We start from the raw sequence: 20,107 nt of genomic DNA, 5'->3' as shown, positions 1-20,107 counted from the left end.
CATGAATACTAACCTTAAGTCCACATGGACATTAACCCTAAGTCCACATGGACATTAACCTTAAGTCCACATGAATACTAGCCCTATGTCCACATGAATACTAACCCTAAGTCCACAAGGAGATTAACCTTAAGTCCACATGGACATTAGCCTTAAGTCCACATGAATACTAACCCTATGTCCACATGAATACTAACCCTAAGTCCACATGAATACTAACCCTAAGTCCACATGGACATTAACCTTAAGTCCACATGAATACTAACCCTATGTCCACATGAATACTAACCCTAAGTCCACATGAATACTAACCTTAAGTCCACATGGACATTAACCTTAAGTCCACATGAATACTAACCCTAAGTCCACATGGAGATTAACCTTAAGTCCACATGGACATTAACCTTAAGTCCACATGAATACTAACCCTAAGTCCACATGGAGATTAACCTTAAGTCCACATGAATACTAACCCTAAGTCCACATGAATACTAGCAATTATTTCAAGCACAGAAGTTAAATGTGTCAGGTAATATTCTCCATATCTTGGGCACTTTAGGACATGCTGTAATTTGGACAACTCTCAAAGGTACCAAAACGTCGTTGTATTTGGCCAGGCACTGCAGTGACAAATCTGACTAAGAGCAAACAGCTAAACGCTGTGGGCAGGGAGGACTGGCCAACCACTGCAGCTAAACTGCGCTGGGTACTGACTCTTTGTCCGCTCATTATCCAGAGACTCATCAGACCTAAATTATGAGCTCTGAGTGACAATGATAATTGTCCTTTGAGGCATCTAAACGCTGACAGATTAATGGCCAAGAAGGCTGAAATCAAATTACCATCCTGATTCTGCCAGGTTCTGGATAGCTTCATTAAACAAAACAAGAGCCAACTGTATTTTCTTGGTACTTGTATATAGCCACGTGAATAGCTAGAGACCAAAGGACATAACTCTAGAAACTCTACAAGCCCCAAAACATCACATTCATACAAGCTTTATAATTCTGCAACATTGATAAAATGTTTACGAGATGTGTACATAGACATTTTTCTGAGAGACACAATTCTTTTTATAGTTAAGCTCTGATGTCTATATACCACCATAACTTATTTACCAATTAATTTATTTAAAAGACAGACATTTATCACCATACTTAAAAAGACTATTTCACTAATACTACAGAGGTCAAGTTTATGCGCTGTGGAAATTGGCTAGAGCCCCAGAGAGACCACTGCTTTTACAGGCACCTGACAAATCAGAATCACACAGTAGCTGCTGTAAAACCAGTTCTTTGTTTGATCTGAGCCTGTAACTTCCTTGATCAGCTGTGGAGATTGCTTATTTACTTCATTGGTGTTTTGCACTGCACTCAAGAAAATGTCATTTACACGACAGTTGCCAGCAATATACTGAGAGGAAACCAGTGCAACTGAACATGACCCGATCTTCCTGCAGATCTCTGTACTGTACACATAATGGGCCTGTTTTCTCTGTATTTATGATAGTTACTGCATGTGTATAAGTCAAAAACTTTTATAGTACCCCCATTTGCTTGACGATGTTGTACGCATTTTGTGCAAAAATGTAGTGAACTAATAAAGCAAAAGTGCTATCCACGTATACAAGCCCTGAGAAGTGACTCTACCTCTGAATGCCAATTAAAAACTTAGACTGTGGATCTATTTATTTATTTGATTGGTATTTCACGCCGTACTCAAGAATATTTCATGTATACAACGGTGGCCAGCATTATGGTGGACGGAAACTGGGCAGAGCCCGAAGGAAACCGACAACCATCCGTAGGTTGCTGACACAGCATGAGAATCTATTTCGATTCATGTCAGAGACACTGAATGAACAGATGAAGGAATGGAGAGATGTAGACTGACAGACTGACAGACAGGCACACAGAATCATAACAGTCCAAGTTTTCTTAGGTGAACGGTTACAACAAAAAATTGTGACTTCGACTGAATCTGTCATTGAATTAACAATGCAAATGATTAGTAACCATCTGTCAATTAAGATAGTTAGAGGCCAATAGGAGACATCAAAGACGAGAAGTTAACTGACTTAGATCCATAATGACATTGCTTTGAGATAAAATTAACATAATTAAAGCCATTGTCATTTTCCTTCCAAAATTTAGACGACGAACCAACCCGGCAGCATGGTTTCAAAAACGGTTTTGCATAAAGTAGTTCACCAGCCAATGTCATTTGGACAAACTTTGATATGAAACAGTGCCTAGAAAACTTAGTTAAAGGACCTGAATTAAAAACTGTCTTTAACAATCAGGAAGTATTGGAAACCCAAGTCTGAAATTTGTTGTGCAATGAAATGAGCTTTTGGCGTCAGACACTTCTGACAGAGGCTTTACTCTCTGCTGAGAAATTAAATCGGCCGCATAAAATTCTCAATCCCGCTAAACATCAAAAGGAGATCTTCTCTGTCAGGAGGGACAAATGACAGACCTTAAGAGCTTTTTATGATTCATTAAGAAATAATCGGCAGTGACTCGAGAGACGGACATTAAGGAGGACAGCAAACGTTTACTGAAATGAGCATCAGCATTTAATTTATCTGTGAGGCGACAAGCGCATTACATCGAATCGTCTAATCATGACCTGCTCAGGACAGCTGTTCTCTTAAAAACTGACCAATCAGATTTGAAAAGTAAACGATGGTGCCCACATTTACAAACCAAGACTGAGATTGTTTCTTTTTCAAATTTTTTGCACAAAATTATGTTAACTATCATAATGAAATATTAAAAAGGAAGTGGATAACTTTAATAACTACAGAAAAAAGAAAAATGTCAGCTTCAAAATACATTAAAACCAAATAATGCAACTTGATCTGTCCTTTATAAACTGTTTTAAAAATGTGATGTTTAACATATAAATTAATTTGGCCAGTATAAAGCTATACTGTACAAAAAATGTTTTGCAACAAGCTTGTTTTGCATTTTTTTCTCATTTACAGTTTAATCAGAAGCACAAAACAAAGTGTTTTTCTTGCAGAAGGTTTATCAAGTTAACACTGTTTATGACACACCCTGAAAAAAAACCCCAAAAAACAACCACCAAAACAAAAAGTTGTTATTGCCATAGGTGGAATAATTGTGATATTTCCAATATTAAATAAAGACCAGCTAGCCACCAAAAGCCAGAAAACTACAAAGAGGAATTAAAGAAAATATTTTTTAATGGAGCAAAACTTCATTAAATCTGATCTCACTTCTACCGCACTCATGGCTGAAACCTATAATGGTATTGAAAAACTGGCGACAAAGAAAAACAAAACTGTCGGACTGGAGTCTGACTACCCCAGACACAGCGGCGCCAGAAATTTGTTGAAGGGTGGCGTGAAAACAAAGCCTGGGGGCAGGGGCAAATTGAGTGAGTTTTAAGAAGCGTAACACCCTGGATTGTGTGAAGGGAGCATCGCTTAATGACATCGCCAACTATTGTGAAGTGTGAGATGTGAGAGGTGTTGTGATGGGTCGGTCTTGCTAGGCCATAACAGTCATACTCAAACCCTCAGGCCATCTTACCTGGAGTGAAATTTTCAGGCATCGTTAGTGTAGTCCATTTATCAAAGTCAAAATCTGGACTGAGACTTGAGGCACACGGATAGGTCATATGGTTGTAGTCATAAGGAGATTTATAGGGATGAAGAACAAGTATGTTCAAAATCACATCTGGTTTTGAACTCTGATTTTGACCCAGCACTTCTTCTCAGAATCTGGTTATGAACAAGATTAATAGCGTCATTATCCAGTATAAGAATAATTAGCTTGATAATAACCGCTTCAAATTCTTTCTACTCTAGTTTATTCCTTTATGAATAAAATTATTATGACAATGTTTCAAGGGTAAATACAGAGTTTAACAACCCTATAAGACACATCAGACTTAAATTTAAGTCACTGGAGGCACAGTTTGAATCCAATGTAAATAGAGGAATTATAAATTAAAACATATCAAAATAAATACACATGCAACTGGGAAAAGGGATCAGCGCTGCAGAATGCCAGAAAACTATTACAAAGAGTTTATGTTTAATACATATGAAAATACCACTCTGACATGCTAGAATTATTATGAGAAAGCCTTCAGTATGTAAATGCTATTCAGGAATATGTTTCAGACAGCAGCAGATTAAAAAAAAAAACAAAAGAAGAAGTTGAAAATTCAAACTCCACATCAGAAATGGTGAAAATTAAATATTAATGCATAAGCCAACACAATTTGCGAGAATGCATTTTACGATGGCAAAACTTTGTGACATCCTCCCAGCTGAGCCCTAGAAACAGGTCTCACAGGAAATGAAGAGCTCTTTCAATGGGAGATAACAGCATGTGATCATCTGTTATTACAGTGTGCCTCAGGTAATTTACACATTTTATAGACAATAAATCTGGTCGAAGGGCAGGAAGCTTGATATTAGGTTTATGCTCTGGCTTCTCACCTTCCCTGGCATTAAGCCATTATCATTCACTCCTTCATTCCGAACTTTTTTTTAACTATGTAATCACAGGTAAAAAAATGGTTCACAAGTCATTCCCATATTTGTTAGTAAATTGTAATAAATCTTCTCATTAGGAAGAGACAGAATCCTATCACTCATGAACAGTGTCATACATTTTAGAACGGATCATGTCAAAGATGTAATTCTCCCTACAAATTCAAAAAAGCACATCACGTAATTTAATGTTTCAGATATCCATGTACATTTAAGATATTTTAGTTCTGCATGATCAAAATTCTTATAATATAAAAAACCATTCATGGTTATATATTGACAAAGTCAGTTGCGTGAATGGACATGTTTTTTTCCTTGAGATCTCTGACAAAACACAAACCATGTAGTTAAAAAAGAGATAACAGCATAGAGAGTAAAACCAGAGCAGTGATGACAGTGTGACAGTTGGCAAATTGCAAAAATCACCTCTTGTCAATTTACCTTAGTCAGGGGTTTATTCTAACTGTTCATGTAAATGCCTACATAAATAGTAGCAATCAGCATGACTTACGCAGAATTAGGCGCTGGCCAACAATCCCCAAATATAACAATCCTGAAGCTAAAATCGCAGATTTATTCTAAAGCTTAAGTTATGTCTGTATCAGATAAAGACAAAATCTTACTTATAGATTTGTGCTTTATCAACTTTTATCAACACGTATAATGCATTATATTATGCATGAATAAGCCTTGGTATTTCATAAAGTCTCAGGTACTTTGATACAGAACACCACAATAATGATCTCTTCTTCACATTTCCTAATCAAATATACCTGTGAATTATTAGCACAAATATTGAAAGCTATCACAGAAATTATATGGGTGGTTTTATTTAGAAATCTTCCCTCGATATAGCTGAAATTATTGCCAATGTGGATTCAAGCCCCTCATAATGATTCATTTATTCAAAAATCAACATTTTCCTGTGTGCTGAAAATAACTATCAACAACGCTCCATCAATAATTGTATTCAGTAAAAAAAAATGCCTGTCACTAATTTTCACAGCTGATTCTGTTCAACAAACATTTAGCTTCAGCGACCAAATTTGAATTTGAAAGCAAGATTTGGAGAGAACATTAAGCGACATCAACTTGATTGATACACGGACGATGACATGACTCAACCAAAATAGCTAAAAATAGAAGCAAAACACAAGACGATGAGTAATTTTAGAAACTATTAATTACCTGACAAGGGTGAAAGAAGAATCCAAGCGAGCAGAAGACTTTTTGCGACGACGACGAGACAGCGATACTGAGTCACCGTTGCCATGACTACGCATCCTCATGGACCGTCTCACCACGAAGTAAACAAAGTCTCCGAAACAGGACCGTACTTAGCGTTTCTTGAACTTGGTCTGGATTTGGTTCAATAATAATGCACTATACGTAAGCTCCTGAATTTCTCACAGTTAATGAAAGATTGCAGAAGAAATACAGCCCGCAAACTTGCTGATTCAACAGTTCTGTATAAACACTATAGTACCTAAGACAGTCTTTTCCAATAGTGATTTCCAACACTGCAAAACTGCAACGCTAATGCAGTGGCAGAAGTTCCGTCCCACACAAAAACAAACCCTTGCCAGCACAGATGCAGACTAAAATGAACAAGTTGGCTATTGCAGATTCACTTGTAAACATGCAGAAGGAGATTGCAGTCGTCAGAGAGATCAACGCGCAACACGCAGCTGTAGAGGCTGACTGCAGGACAGACGCGTTTGTTGTCTGGGTGCAACCACGGAGTGACACTGCAGGACAATGACAGCTGCGACTGCACTCTTAGAAGCAACGCCTTGATAGGACATCAACCAACAGATTTGCGCTCTTCATGTTTGGCTCAGGTCATCGCCAGGATTACATTCAGTGGTCTTGTCCTCCACACCTTACGTCATCACTTACTCCATTGTTCTATATTATTTCATACTTCCATATAAAGGCCACGCAGGCCAAAACATGCACTTCCGTGCAAAACATAAACATCTAATTTTGTTTTGTTGTTTTGTTTTTTCAGCCAAAATTTGTCAATTGTGATTTCTATTAAGATGACTTAATTTCCAGGAAGAAATGCTGACTGATTTCTTGCAAGTGTACTGACTGATGCATACCGCAATAATCTTTTTTTAAAATAATTTTTTCTCATGTATTCTTATTTTTACTTTAGTAGCCTTGTTTACAACAAAAAAATTTAAATTACTATCAATGTCTATCAGGTCTTTTTATGTCTGTATTAAAAAAACATCCTATTAAATAACTTCACAATTTCTCAATTTTTTAAAAATATTAATATAAGTTATTACTATTTCTGATTATGAAAAAAGTTCCTCCATTTTAACATTTTCAGTACATGTTAACTGCCTGAATACATGATTATGACACCGCTTGGTTAGAACTCCATTCTTCTGTTGAGCTGGATGACATTGTTTACACAGCGTGCTGACAACAATGGTCTCAATAAAAACCTCCCGACAAGTCAAACGGCCAGCCAAGTAAATGCGATGACGTAACACGAATCAGATGAAACCTGATAGAGTCAGGCGTCCCTCAGCTATTGTTCTACGAACACCAGAAAACATCAGCCAAACAGTTCATATGTCTCATCTCTTGGGATGGTGATATTAAGAAACATGATCGAGTGGCTAGCTTGCCAGTCCTGTTCCTCTGTACAGAGGTGATATTTACATGCTTAGCTAACAGACCTGTTCTGAGAGTTCATCTCGCTTTAACTCCACAGATGAATATGTCTTTTGTTGGCACACGGGAAGGTCATATCCTTGAAAATCACAAAGCATCAACTTAAAGACATAAATCCCACAATGATCGTGCATAGGAATACTGGAGCTATACACGGGTCTGAAAACACATCTTTTTTTCATCTAAGTACCAGATCTGGGGTATTCCAGAAGTTTACATCCACATGGCATATAACCGAGCCAATTTTCACGATATTTTCCTCGATGATGATTCACTGGCTGTGAGAATTGAGATTCACATTTGACCACCTCTCTGGCATCATTGGAAATCTTCTCTGCCAACAAAAGTCGCACTTCACAGACTCCCCGTCAACCACGGTTTAATATATAAATAACACATCTAATACCACGGCTTAATTAGGTGTAAGTGTCTGTCCTAATCAGATCTACAGCACAGCTCCTGTCAGTATAGGTATGTCTCTCTTCCAATAACACATCAAACAGTTTATCTAACAGTACTTGACAGCCAGGTGCAAATCCAATCAATAGCTTTCTACCATCCAGGTAACAGGCTGGGAAACTATGCAGACCAGGAGGGTGTTACATGAACTGCTCACAGCTGTAGACACGCCTCAGTGATCGCGACGCTGGTGTTCTCCACAGCTAACTTGTGATCAACGACTCTGTTTGTTGTTGATTAATTAACCCATTTGCACGAGTAATTAATAATTAAACATGTAACATTCTGGCTATACTCTTGATCGAGCTTATGTTACATAGGTTTTCCACGGCTCACACTGGTTCGCTATTTCTCAAGACAAGCCTGATTACTACCACACCTGTATAGCATACACGTTAACCCAAATCAATATCAGTCAATATAGTCTTTTTCCAGCCACTTTCAGCCAAAACTACCACTGCCTCATGAACTACTTTTGTCGATTGATAAAGTGTCCACCGCTTGACTCCTAAGTATAAAAACCAACTGGAGGAGGGTTTGGGGGAACCATTTCAAAGGTGTCATTAGACCAGCTATCTGATATTATCCCCTGTATATCACAGCATGCAATTTTTCCTTGTACTTCTCGTTTCTACGACAGCATTCCATCCAACACCAATGTTGGCTTCAGTTCAACAGCAAAAGCAGGTTGAAGGTCAATATGCAGAGGTGGGTTGAAGGTCAACGCAGAAGCAGGTTGTAGGTCAATATGCAGAAGTGGGTTGAAGGTCAATGCAGGAGCAGGTTGAAGGTCAATGCAGAAGTAAGGTGAAGGTCATTGTACATTAATTTTCCTGACTTGATCCTAGATTTTCTCAGACTGAATCCAAAGACAATTGAATGATGTTTCCTGAAGTTTCTTAACTATTACTGAAGAAAGATTGGTTGACAGTAAATCTCCACAGACAAATATACATGACTGCTGAATCATCAGAACAAACTTCTATTCAGTGGGTTTCAAAACATTGAGCACATCCTTATTTCACAGTGGTCAGCAAACCCAAAGTGGTCAGCTTAGCCTTAGCCTTAGCCTTATTAAAAGCTAACACTGGAAATGATGAGGAGTCAGCACTGTTCCCCTAACTATTCAAATCTGGACACTTCCTTATTTAGTGGTCAGCAACCTCACAGTGCTCTACAACACTGGACTGTCCCCTTAAGAACCGGACCTGGAGGTCAGTGCATCTTGAACACAGAGCACTGTTCCGTTTACTACTAAGAACTGGACAACTGCAGCAGCCCCTATGATCTACAACTCTGATCTGATTAAACCCTGGATTTCAAATATAAGCCAGATGTCCTGTTGTTGTATGTGCAGAGGGTAGATTGGCTAAGCACCCCTTCCCCCCCCCCCCCCCACTGGGCTGTGTCTGCACTAATCACCCAGCCTGTAGGGGTCAGGGAAGGGACATATTGAAGAGGGTGTGGCCTAACAGGGAACTCTGCATAGTGTAAGTGTTACCCTCAGCTACTGCTATTAAAGACACTATGGGTCTAACAGATGTGTACAGCTCAACAATTAAGGGAACAAATTGAAACAATGACAAATTTCAGCTGAATTAAAGTATATTCACCATAAAAAGTACATTCTTAACACACATGCATTTTTGTATGTATACCTCTTCAGTGAATTAGCATGTTTTATGCTGAAATTAAACCCATGTTTTTAGAGGTTTTAGCACTCATTAGCTTCATGCATGGTTAATGTTCACTGTACATTCTAACACTGTGTGACTACATATAACCTGCGACTATTATATACATTGTATATTATACTACATATAATAGTCCCAGATATAACCAATATGGCAACAAAAGATATTTATTTAATACGCAGTCATATGACATATTATTCTCAAACTGAAAATTCGTGCCAATTAATTTATATTTATTAAAATTTTTTTAAATACATCTGAGTAAATTTTTTATCTTTTTTTCAACCCTCATAATGCAGCTATATGTTATTATGTCCTTTAATTATATAAACACTTCAGTTTTCTTGGAATTTTGTACAGTATTTACATTTTTTTCTTTTTGCAAGTCTGAAGGCAGTAAGAAGCCAATCCATACTCATTTCTTAACCCCTGTACTCCCCTCTCACCCCACCCCTCCAACCTTATCTTTGCCTTCTGAATCTTCCCCCCTCACAACAGTGGAGTAGGGTTAGTGGGTGTGTCACTTGGTCCAGGCACCACACTGTGAAGTAAAAGTGGAGAGTGAGGGGAGTGATCCGATGCAATCGCCATAGCAATAGCTCATTAATATTCAACAGGCTTTTAACAATGGGTTTTCAGCAAAGAGAGAAGACAGTCAGCCAGGCACGTGTTGATCGGACAAAGCAACAAAGAAAGCTGAGAAGAGCCCTTTGTGGGCCACGGAGCCCGGGCCAGTCTTGAGGACCGTGTCTTCTCGCAAATAATAATGACTCCTGATGACTACTATCCCATGTCAGGACAAAGAGGGCAGTGTAGCCTTTGCAGAGTGATGAAGATTAGCTGGGTTCTCTTTACTACATGTGTAAACCTTACACACTCTTAGCAATGTTTACACATCATTTTTATAACAATTCTGACATAATTCTTATTCTTGAAAATACAAACATAACACAGGCCATTTAATTCAAAGATAAGGGAGAAGTGAAATAGATTTTTCTTGACTGTGTCTAAATACCGCAAACATAAAAAAAAAAAAAAAACTACAGAATGATACACACAAATTTTAAATCACAGGCATCCAAACATATCTTTCTGGTTGACTTTTCACTGGAAGAAATCAGACACCATTCTTCAGAAGGATATAATTTGCTTCCACAAAACAAAAACACAAAATATAATATAATTGCAACTAAGCCACAATTTTCGTTAACATGTTTTTGTTTTAATGTGTGAATTGTGACATATCCTCTGATTAAATATCACAGCATAACAAACAAATAAAAGCACTCACCAAAAAAAAAGAAAAAAAAAGAAAAAAAAAGAAAAAAAAGAAAAAAGCACATATATTGAACAGGATTTTGTGTCTAATACACAGTCCAAACAAAAAAACCTTTCTCAAGACACCAATCAAAAAACTTCTGTTGTGATTTATGTTTATAAAATACACTAAAATTTTTACTGATCTTGCCGAAATTGAAACAAGCTAAGAGAGAACTGAAATATGGTGGGGTACATAAGCCCTATAGTGATTGTTTTGTTGTGTCTAACACGCCAGATGAGTCATCCATCGATGTCAGAGGTTTGGTTCTGGATCTTTACGATCACGCTGAAATTGCTGGGTTTCATATCTGACCCATTACACAGGGGGTTTTTAATTCATAGCTATAGCAATCCTCAGCCACAAAATGGGGGGAAAATGTCCGTGTTTTTTACACCCAGTCAAATTTTTCAACCTTTGAGCCATCTAAAATGCCTGCAATGACATGATGTGTGATGGAGATTTGACATTAATTGAAAAAAAAAAAAAAATTGTTCAGAACATGTGTCAGCTGCAGATATTTGAATTTCCATCCCATATAGAAACTGATTCAGAAAACGTTTGGCGTAGTAAACACATGTAATTCACTCAAATTTCTGTTTCCAAGAATCATTTAATCTGAATCTCTAGTATTTTGTTGTCCGTGAGGAAAAGAAAGAAATAATTGACAAATTCAGACATTTATGGCATGATGGTAGATACTGCACAATGCTGGTGATGGGTCCTATGTGTAATAAACCTGCAGCGACACAAAACAACATTGAACTATTAAAAGTGGTAACACTTCAGCAGTGCAATTCTGTCAGCGAAATCTGGCGTTCCTCCAGGTTCTATTCTTGAGCCCTTACTTTTCAATATTTATGTAAATGACTTGCTTATGAAAAGTCAAGCACATTGTCAAGAATTGTACTGCATACTCTGTACTGTGATACTCCCAGTCAAGCATGTTGCAGAATGTATCTCGCATTTTGAAATCAATACATCTAAAAGCATGAGGTTAATTAAAAGCTAAACAGCGCGCCAACAAATGTTCATGACAAGAGAAAATGCACACACTACAATACCACACTGGACTTCATCAGCCTCAGAACTGATCATTTATTAAATTTCATGACAACACAGCATTTGGCACAATTCTAGGCCAGTGATGTCTCATACATTGTAATTAACACCACAGCATTTTTTTTCAATTCTGCTCACACGAACTGTTATCATAAAACCTTAGCGGTGATAATTTGACAAAGGATGCATTTCACTGGTTATGTCTTACCACTTTGCCAACTATCACTGTTGTTGCAACAACAGTGTCACAGTTTACACCCCATGCTGAAGGCTCCATGGCTCAGCCTGTTAGCACGCTAGAGCAGCGTAATGACCCAGGAGTCACCAATGCGGTCGCTGTTCAAGTCCAGATAATGCTGGCTTGCACTCCGGTTGTCTTGAAGATCTGCCAGCAACATGTGGATGGTCGTGGGTTCCCCCTGGTCTGTGCACAGTTTTATCCCACTATAAAGCTGGCTGCCACCGTATAACTGAAATATTCTTGAGTACGGCGTAAAACACCCATCAAATAAATAAATAAAGACACCCCATGCTGATGCCTTTTGTATTTAGAAGAGAAGGGTAGCTGACTTTACAGTATCCAGACGCACATCTACACATCATGTCTCCAACATATCTGCCGACTTTCTATAAAAATCTGTTGGGAAGTTTAGAGGGAATTGTGTTGACAATGTTTCATTTTGTGAGAGTCAAATTAGGGCCACACCAAATAACCTCCCTTGGAGTGATTCTTCCGTTTAAAAAGCGCCTTTTTAGGAGTAAGTTGTGGATAGAGGAGACCTCAGAAATTGGCTAATGTCAAGCTTTGGTAGGTAGGCGGCATAATCTAGTTGAAGACCGGGTTTTAAGACAGATTTCTGCAAACTTATTTGGAAAGCCCCGGGTAAATGTCACGCACATGTTTGCAATCCATCCGGAGGTCATTTTAGTAAAAGAAAGCTAAAATATCATGCGGACAACTGAAAACTATGCATAAAAATACTTTCATTTATTTTTTCAGATTTTTCAGAGTGCTGAAAGGCATTCAGATATTTGAAAACTATGGAAGGCTACAAGCGCCATACCCACGTTACCTAGGAACTCTGATGTCACATCACTTTATTTCCTGATGTTCATCAGAAGGAAGGAATTTTTGGGAACATCATTTCAGTAATTCTTTCACTCATGGATAAAATTGTGAGTTGTTCCAACATTCAGTGTTGTGATTTGAGCTGGATAAGCACCTTTAACTATTTTCACAAAAATCTACAAAAATAAAGGAAAGTATATTTATGCATAGTTTTATGTGGTCTATTTAATGATGCGTAATTCGACTTTTAGAGGTCTTCTTTAAATATCCTCGCGCTAATTAAATACAACTGAACTCTGTCAGACTTAATTTACGATAAACTGATGCTTCTGTAACTCTCAAAGGTTGATGTCATGTTATTTTTTTACATTCTGTTGCCAAGAAAATATTGTTCACTGTCGCGACATAACCCACGTATTGCAGTTTTATGGGGGTGGAGGTGGGTGGGTGGGGGGAGTTGGGGTGGTGGTGTTCCCACCTTCTCGTGGTTTCATGCCTCAAAAACTATAGTCCTGCGTTATGTGATAATCAAGGTTCAGTAACATGGGGCTTCATTCAGAGCAGGTGTAGTCTATATAAAAGCAGCAATAACTTGAAAAATGTTGATTGAAATGAAACCAAACAAAGTTCTGCACATATATAAATACTGTCTATACATTTCAACAATGTCACCACCATTGCTACACTATGTGCCGAAAACAATTCATTAATACATTCGTAATATGCACCAAATTTCCATCAGCTAGATATAGAGACAACTTACCTGTCCATCCTGTAACACAGACACACCGGTAATTGTTGATGAGGTCGACACAGGTAGCCTCATTTAGGCATGGCTCAGGTAAACATTCATTAATGCCTTCTTCACAGGTTTTACCTGTGTATCCAGGTAAACAATTACACCTGAAGTCAGCTATAAGGTCCGTACAGGATAGGTAGTTCCTGCAAGGGTTGGCATCACACTCGTCTGAAAAAGTGTGAAAGTGATTATGTTATAGGTGAAAAGAAAGATTTGTCCACAGCATTACTTATACAGATGGGTTCTGACCATATGTTTTTGACCAGAAGTTGTGACGAACGTGTCTAATCGTGATTTCACCAAAAACGGCCACCTGATAATTAATCAAAAAGAGGCCTACTGATGATTAAACGAAAAGTTGCTACATTTAACTGCTATTCAGGTTAAAAGTTAAATGATACATGAAAGATACTATAAAACAAAGAGTAAGATTTGAAAAAAAAATTAAGAAAAATATGCCGCAAAAATTTAGAAAAAAGTACAGTGTATATCAATTTTGAGACATATTTTACGTTTCTTAATAACCCCTCTATTCCATGAAATGAAATATACCGGGAACCCGGGGCCAGCTTTGCACCACTAATTCAAGCTGTCCCCTAAGCAAAATTGTTTTGACAGCTAGCTTTTTTGTACTTTTATGTTTGGACACATTAACTTACATACTGACACATTAAGAAAACAAAAAACAAAGCAATTCATATATCCTTTAAATTCTGATTTGAATCAAAATACTTTTTGACGAATACACGCCATGCACCTAAGTTAATAACCGTGCTACTTAAAATTACAAAGGTATAATCTTAACAATAAAACCTCTTAATACATGAGGATACTTCTGATATTTGGGACTCACTGATTTCTATCTCGCAGTTGTCTCCCCTGAATCCAGCAGCACAGCTACAAGTGTGTCCAGTCAATAGGTCATTACAGGTGGCGCCGTTCAAACAAGGGTTTGGAAGGCAAAAGTTGGGAATAGTACAGTTTTTCCCTGAAACAGAACAACACATCTGCTCCAGAAAATAGTTTTTTCATAGACGGACTTTTTCAAATATCAGAGAAGCATTTAACTTTCTACAAGAAATCACCCATGTTTTTTTTTGAAGTAATGATGTACTATGACCCCTAACAGTATCGTTCCATATCAAAATGTGAAAAATAAAAAGTAACAAATATTGTTAGTAAAGGTACTATTATTATTTGGTTACTGTTCAACGCCATGCTTAAGAATTTTACACTTCTACAATGTCAGCTGGTTTCATGGTTAGAGAAAACTGGGCTGTCCACGGGACACCAGTGTACCCAGAGTAAACCACCTGCCTTTGTCCAGTCACTGGCAAACTCTGCCATACGTAAGTCCAAGTATGTCATGATGACGAAAGGTAAGCAGTCTCCAATGAGCTTTATGTAAGACCACACAAAAACACACTACTGTCCATTTCTTGACACCAAGGACACATAAGCAATGGATGCAGGACAGTCTATTTATTTATTTGATTGGTGTTTTACACTGTACTTAAGAATATATCACTTATACGAAAACAGCCAGCATTATGGTGGAAGGAAAGTGGCCAAAGTTTGAGGGGAAACTGATGATCATCAGTTGCTGACAGACCTTCCCACATATGGCTGGAGAGGAAGCCAGCGTGTGCTAGACTTCAACTTGAAGTGAAGATATTGGTGAAAGGCACCTCGATCACGGAGGTCCCCATCGAGTCTAGAAAATTCCCTGAGTGAGAATGGGATTGAACCTAAATCTTAAAAACCTAGCGACAGAAAGCCAAGCTTCCAGTGAACACAACCGAATACAGCGTACCTTTATTGAATTCAACAGGACACTGGCATCTGTAGTCTAAGATCTCGTCAAAACACAGTCCGCCATTTTGACATGGGTCTGGGGAGCAGTCATCGATATTCTCGCAGAGAAGAGTAGGCTGCGTTCTATTTGGTTGAAATCCTGGAGCACACTGACATGCTAAGTCACATGACTGCTGTGGAGCAGGACATGACGGGTCACATGTCTGAGACGTGGAGCAGCTGCCGTGAATGATGTTTCTGTCAAAACATCAAAGAAATAGAAAGATAAAAAGTTTACTAAATATTTCAGGTTTCATATCAAATTCAACGAAGTAAACACTCTGTGATGATTATTTTTAATTATATTTTGTAAGGTTTTTATGAAATACACATCTTTATATATAGAGGCAGTTCGGTTTATAGCGGGTGAAAGCCAGAGCAGTACATAGCAGTGCCTAACAGTACTTCTAGACAAATTTCCTGAATCAACACTGCAGCTAATCCAGTGAAATCCAGATTCAACCCTGCAACCTCAAGGGTGACAGACCAACCAGCTGTGACCAGAGGAGCCCTTTAATAGCTGAATGAGCTCACGAAGAAGTTAACACATGTAGGTGTGCTTGGGGTTTTATGTTGTACTTAACTATTTTTCATTCGCACGACAACAAGGAGTCTGTAGGTGTATGTAAATATACTATGTGTTCTTGTGGCAGGGTCCATGCCCATGCCACCAACGTGCTGCTGTCAGTGAAGTGTCATGCTGAAGACACCAGACATGACACTCCATCCAGTCAAATTATACGAACACCAAGCCAGCTAGTCCTGTTTCCTCGCTCGCCAAGAGAAGCAGCAACAAGTATAATTTTTTTTCAAAAGTCTTTGGTATGATCTGACCTGGGTTTGATCCCAGGTCTCCTGACTTCGAGGCGACTGCTCTACCACTTACTGACTTCGAGGCGACTGCTCTACCACTTACTGACTTCGAGGCGACTGCTCTACCACTTACTGACTTCTAGGCGACTGCTCTACCACTTACTGACTTCGAGGCGACTGCTCTACCACTTACTGACTTCGAGGCGACTGCTCTACCACTTACTGACTTCGAGGCGACTGCTCTACCACTTACTGACTTCGAGGCGACTGCTCTACCACTTACTGACTTCGAGGCGACTGCTCTACCACTTAGGCCACTGAAGCAATCACACAATGAATCTATAAAGAGCGTTTTAAGAGATTAAAAAAAAAATGATTCTACAAAAAAAAAAATCTACATATTGTCAGTGCTAACAAACCACAAGATACATTTCTGAGTTCAACTGAAATTGCAGAATTAAGCAAAATTTTAGGCTGCATACAACAGCTTTTCTCTTGTGTTCAGTTTTTCTCCGCAGTCTTCAGAAAGGAACAACTTCCTCTTGTGTGTGTGTATGTGGGGGGGGGGGGGGGGGCTCCATGGCATTCATTACATCAAATACATTGTATACATGTCCAGATAATAGGTAGGGCCCCTGGTGACCTTGATGTTAGTGCGATAGTGCAGCACAATGACACAAGACTCTCTTATCAATGAACTGAAACAAAGTCCAGTTCATGCTGGCTTCCTGACCGCCCAAACATGGCAAGGTGTGCCAGAAGCCCGCGGACAGTCTGGGGTTTCCCCCGTGTTCTGTCTGGTTTCTTCCCAACATAATCTTGGCCACTGTCATATGAGTGAAATATTCTTGGGCATGGCATAAAACACCAATCAAATAAATAAATAAATCAAATTCCTCTTGTAAAACATAAAACTTACCTTTCAATCAGGACATTGTCAAAGCTAAGAAAGTTTGGCAGGTTCAGATGCTATGCTGAATGAGCTGAAGCGAAGCTCCTCAAAACATCCCCGTCAAAGAGGACGTTAGCTTCCGAAGGAAAACCCAGTGGTTGCTGGGCAACAGGAAGTCCACCAATGAACAGCCCTGCGGCATTCAGTGTTTGGGCTACATCTTGTCCTGGAATTGGAAAACACACACATATCAGCAATAAATTTTCATGGAAACTTAACTTTTAACCCCTCTGTATGTGGCAAGTTCAGAAGGGTGATATGAAGTTCGTGAAAATTTATTGTTCACCACATAAAATTTCACTTGATTTTTCATCGACTTAGCACCGCAAGCTGATCAGTTGGCATAAAAATTTAATGAAATGGATTGTGATTTCCTGCACACAAATTTATTTGTTGGATTTGTTGAGTTGTACATGTAGGTCACACTCAAATACACTGTCTTATTTATTAATCATACATGTATGAACGTTCATGGCTGGAGGAAGCTGGCTACTGTAGAAACTGGTCAAACTTCAACCACTGTTAAATCATTTTACTTATATTTTGCTTATAACAAAAAAAAAGGCAAAAAAGGCAATTATTCACTTTTCAAGTAAAACAAAATGTATATGGAATTTTAGTATCCCTTGGACTGGCTAGCTACATGTACATATATATTAAATGTTTATATATACTCTTAGTTACTGCAACCAAAATGGTGAAATGGTTATCATAGGAATTAACCTCTAGCATGCCTATCAAAGTGAATTCATTATATACAAGTATATATCTCAACAACAAAAGTGGAAAAAATGTAGCTTCAAAATTAAACTAAGCTACAAGCTATAGGAGTTATACACTCAACCAAAAATGGAAGAAAGAACAGGTAGACACATGGATGCATGGACATTCTTTCTTCACTACAAGTTTTTCAAAGTCATGAAAAAGCCACACCAACTCTTTATCAATGGTGTGAAGTGCTGAAAAAATGAAACATATTTTGTATATAAATCCACTAAGGAAAACTAAACTTCCGCATAAAAAGGCACAGACATTTAAAGAATGTGTACATGTACATGTACAGCTATTGAAGTGCATAACAAAAGTGAATAAATATTTCGGAATGGGAGAGTTTCGAGTTAACACTCTTCTATCACTGAAGGTGAAGAGAATCCTACTGTATCATGAGACCTGTCAAAAATGTTAGACAATTACTGGATTAAACTATAACATGGGTGTCAGAAAAAAGTTTCACAAAAGGTTATTCAGATTAGACAAACAATGGAAAAAACTGAGGAGCTGAACATTTGTGAATTTTAAAGGTTTATAAAGGAAAGAGGTATCACGTGTGCCTCTGGAACATTTGGAGATAAATTACAAGTAATTTAATGTCCACAGAGGTTGCTTATAAACATTTTTCACAGGTCACATGATACAGAGGGACTGTTTTTACCTTTAACGACAAAAGAGTTCCAACTGGAAACTCCCCTGTTGGAGCATCGCTCTAAAAAAAACTGTGTTGAAATGGATAAGATGTGAAAATTATGCAGAGCTTTCCCAATAATCGTGAAGGAGTTTTAGTTACGGTTCAAACTGTAAGATGTGAGATGTGTGCTCATACCATAACAAGGGAGGCATCTGATTGAAAGAATTGTTTTAAAGTATTTGCTTACCAGCTGAACCTGAGAAAATAGCATACAACCCAGAAGACAGTTAGCGATTTATTTATTTATTTCAATGGTGTTTTCACGTCGAGACCCTCGACCATCCGCATGTTGCTGACCAACTTTCCCATGGACAGTTAATGAAACTTTAAGACTGTACACAGAATTCTTAATTATTAGTCAGGAAAAACAACATATGGGATAATTACTACATTTCAATTATATTTAACTTCATTTACAGATCATTCGAAGAAGGGTATTTCCTGAAATTTTAAAAATTGAAATTTTTTACTCCTTTTTCTAACCATCAAAAATGATAACCCACCATAAGTGACTGTGGTTAATGAACGCCCATTTCCATTGGTCAAGGAAGCAGTGTTGCCTTCACGACGCACACGCACGTAATGCCACTGTCCATCATTAAAACCGCCAACTGTGGATGTGGCATACGATCCCAAACCTGTCCCCTGAAACATTTAAGATTTTTATGACTGATGCACCGTGGCAGTCTGCCCTATTGTTGATTTATCACATTGTTCCCGAATGCTGCTGAAACCTTTGACACGTTATACAAAATACCTTATGAATTTGCGAATAAAAACCACTTTTTCCACTGGGTGAAAATGATAAATTTTGAGATGAACATACCTTTGTATTCAGTCCAACATTTAAATGACCTTGGCCCTCTAAAAACAAGGTCAAATATGCAGGACCCCCAAGGTAGAAGAGAAGACCACTCTGAGCTCTGATTGGACAAAATAATCAATTACATGAAATAAGTTAATGTCCCACAAATCTGTACATGGTGTGCGTCATTTAACAAGGTTTACAACTCTCATATATACATACTGTACTTCATATAAAAAATGACAGATTATGACTGACCACAGCTTACAGGCATTCCAGGTAAAAGACAACACATAATGTAACCTCAGGTGAAAGATTGCAAGAGGGGTGAAAACAGATCCATATGGCCAACAACCATTTTGTTCTGATGTGCTTACAAACACTATTACTTCATCAAATCTTGATTAGGGATTCTTATTAGGCCAGGGTATGTGCCATGTTGGAGCAACGACAAAGATGGCTCTGTGTCACTCATAAAACACTCTGAAATGTCTAAAAGGAAGAAAGACTGTCCGATTGACGTATCTTGTTTTAATGGCTAAAACTTATCACATGGATTTTTTAATTTTTCAATCCCCACGATGTTGTTTACTTT

General features: G+C 38.1%; 1 protein-coding gene across 1 annotated transcript in view; it reads right to left on the bottom strand.

Annotated features, from left to right (window-relative positions):
* LOC135480463 (protein crumbs-like) overlaps nucleotides 1-20,107 on the bottom strand; it is a 62,878-nt gene that overhangs the window by 37,259 nt on the left and 5,512 nt on the right. Inside the window, 3 exon segments of the mRNA XM_064760301.1 lie at nucleotides 13,588-13,791; nucleotides 14,477-14,611; nucleotides 15,437-15,675. Coding sequence (XP_064616371.1) covers nucleotides 13,588-13,791; nucleotides 14,477-14,611; nucleotides 15,437-15,675 — 578 coding nt within the window.

Source organism: Liolophura sinensis, chromosome 13, assembly GCF_032854445.1.
Source record: "Liolophura sinensis isolate JHLJ2023 chromosome 13, CUHK_Ljap_v2, whole genome shotgun sequence".
NCBI lineage: Eukaryota > Metazoa > Mollusca > Polyplacophora > Chitonida > Chitonidae > Liolophura > Liolophura sinensis.
This window is presented reverse-complemented; position numbering and strand designations above follow the sequence as displayed.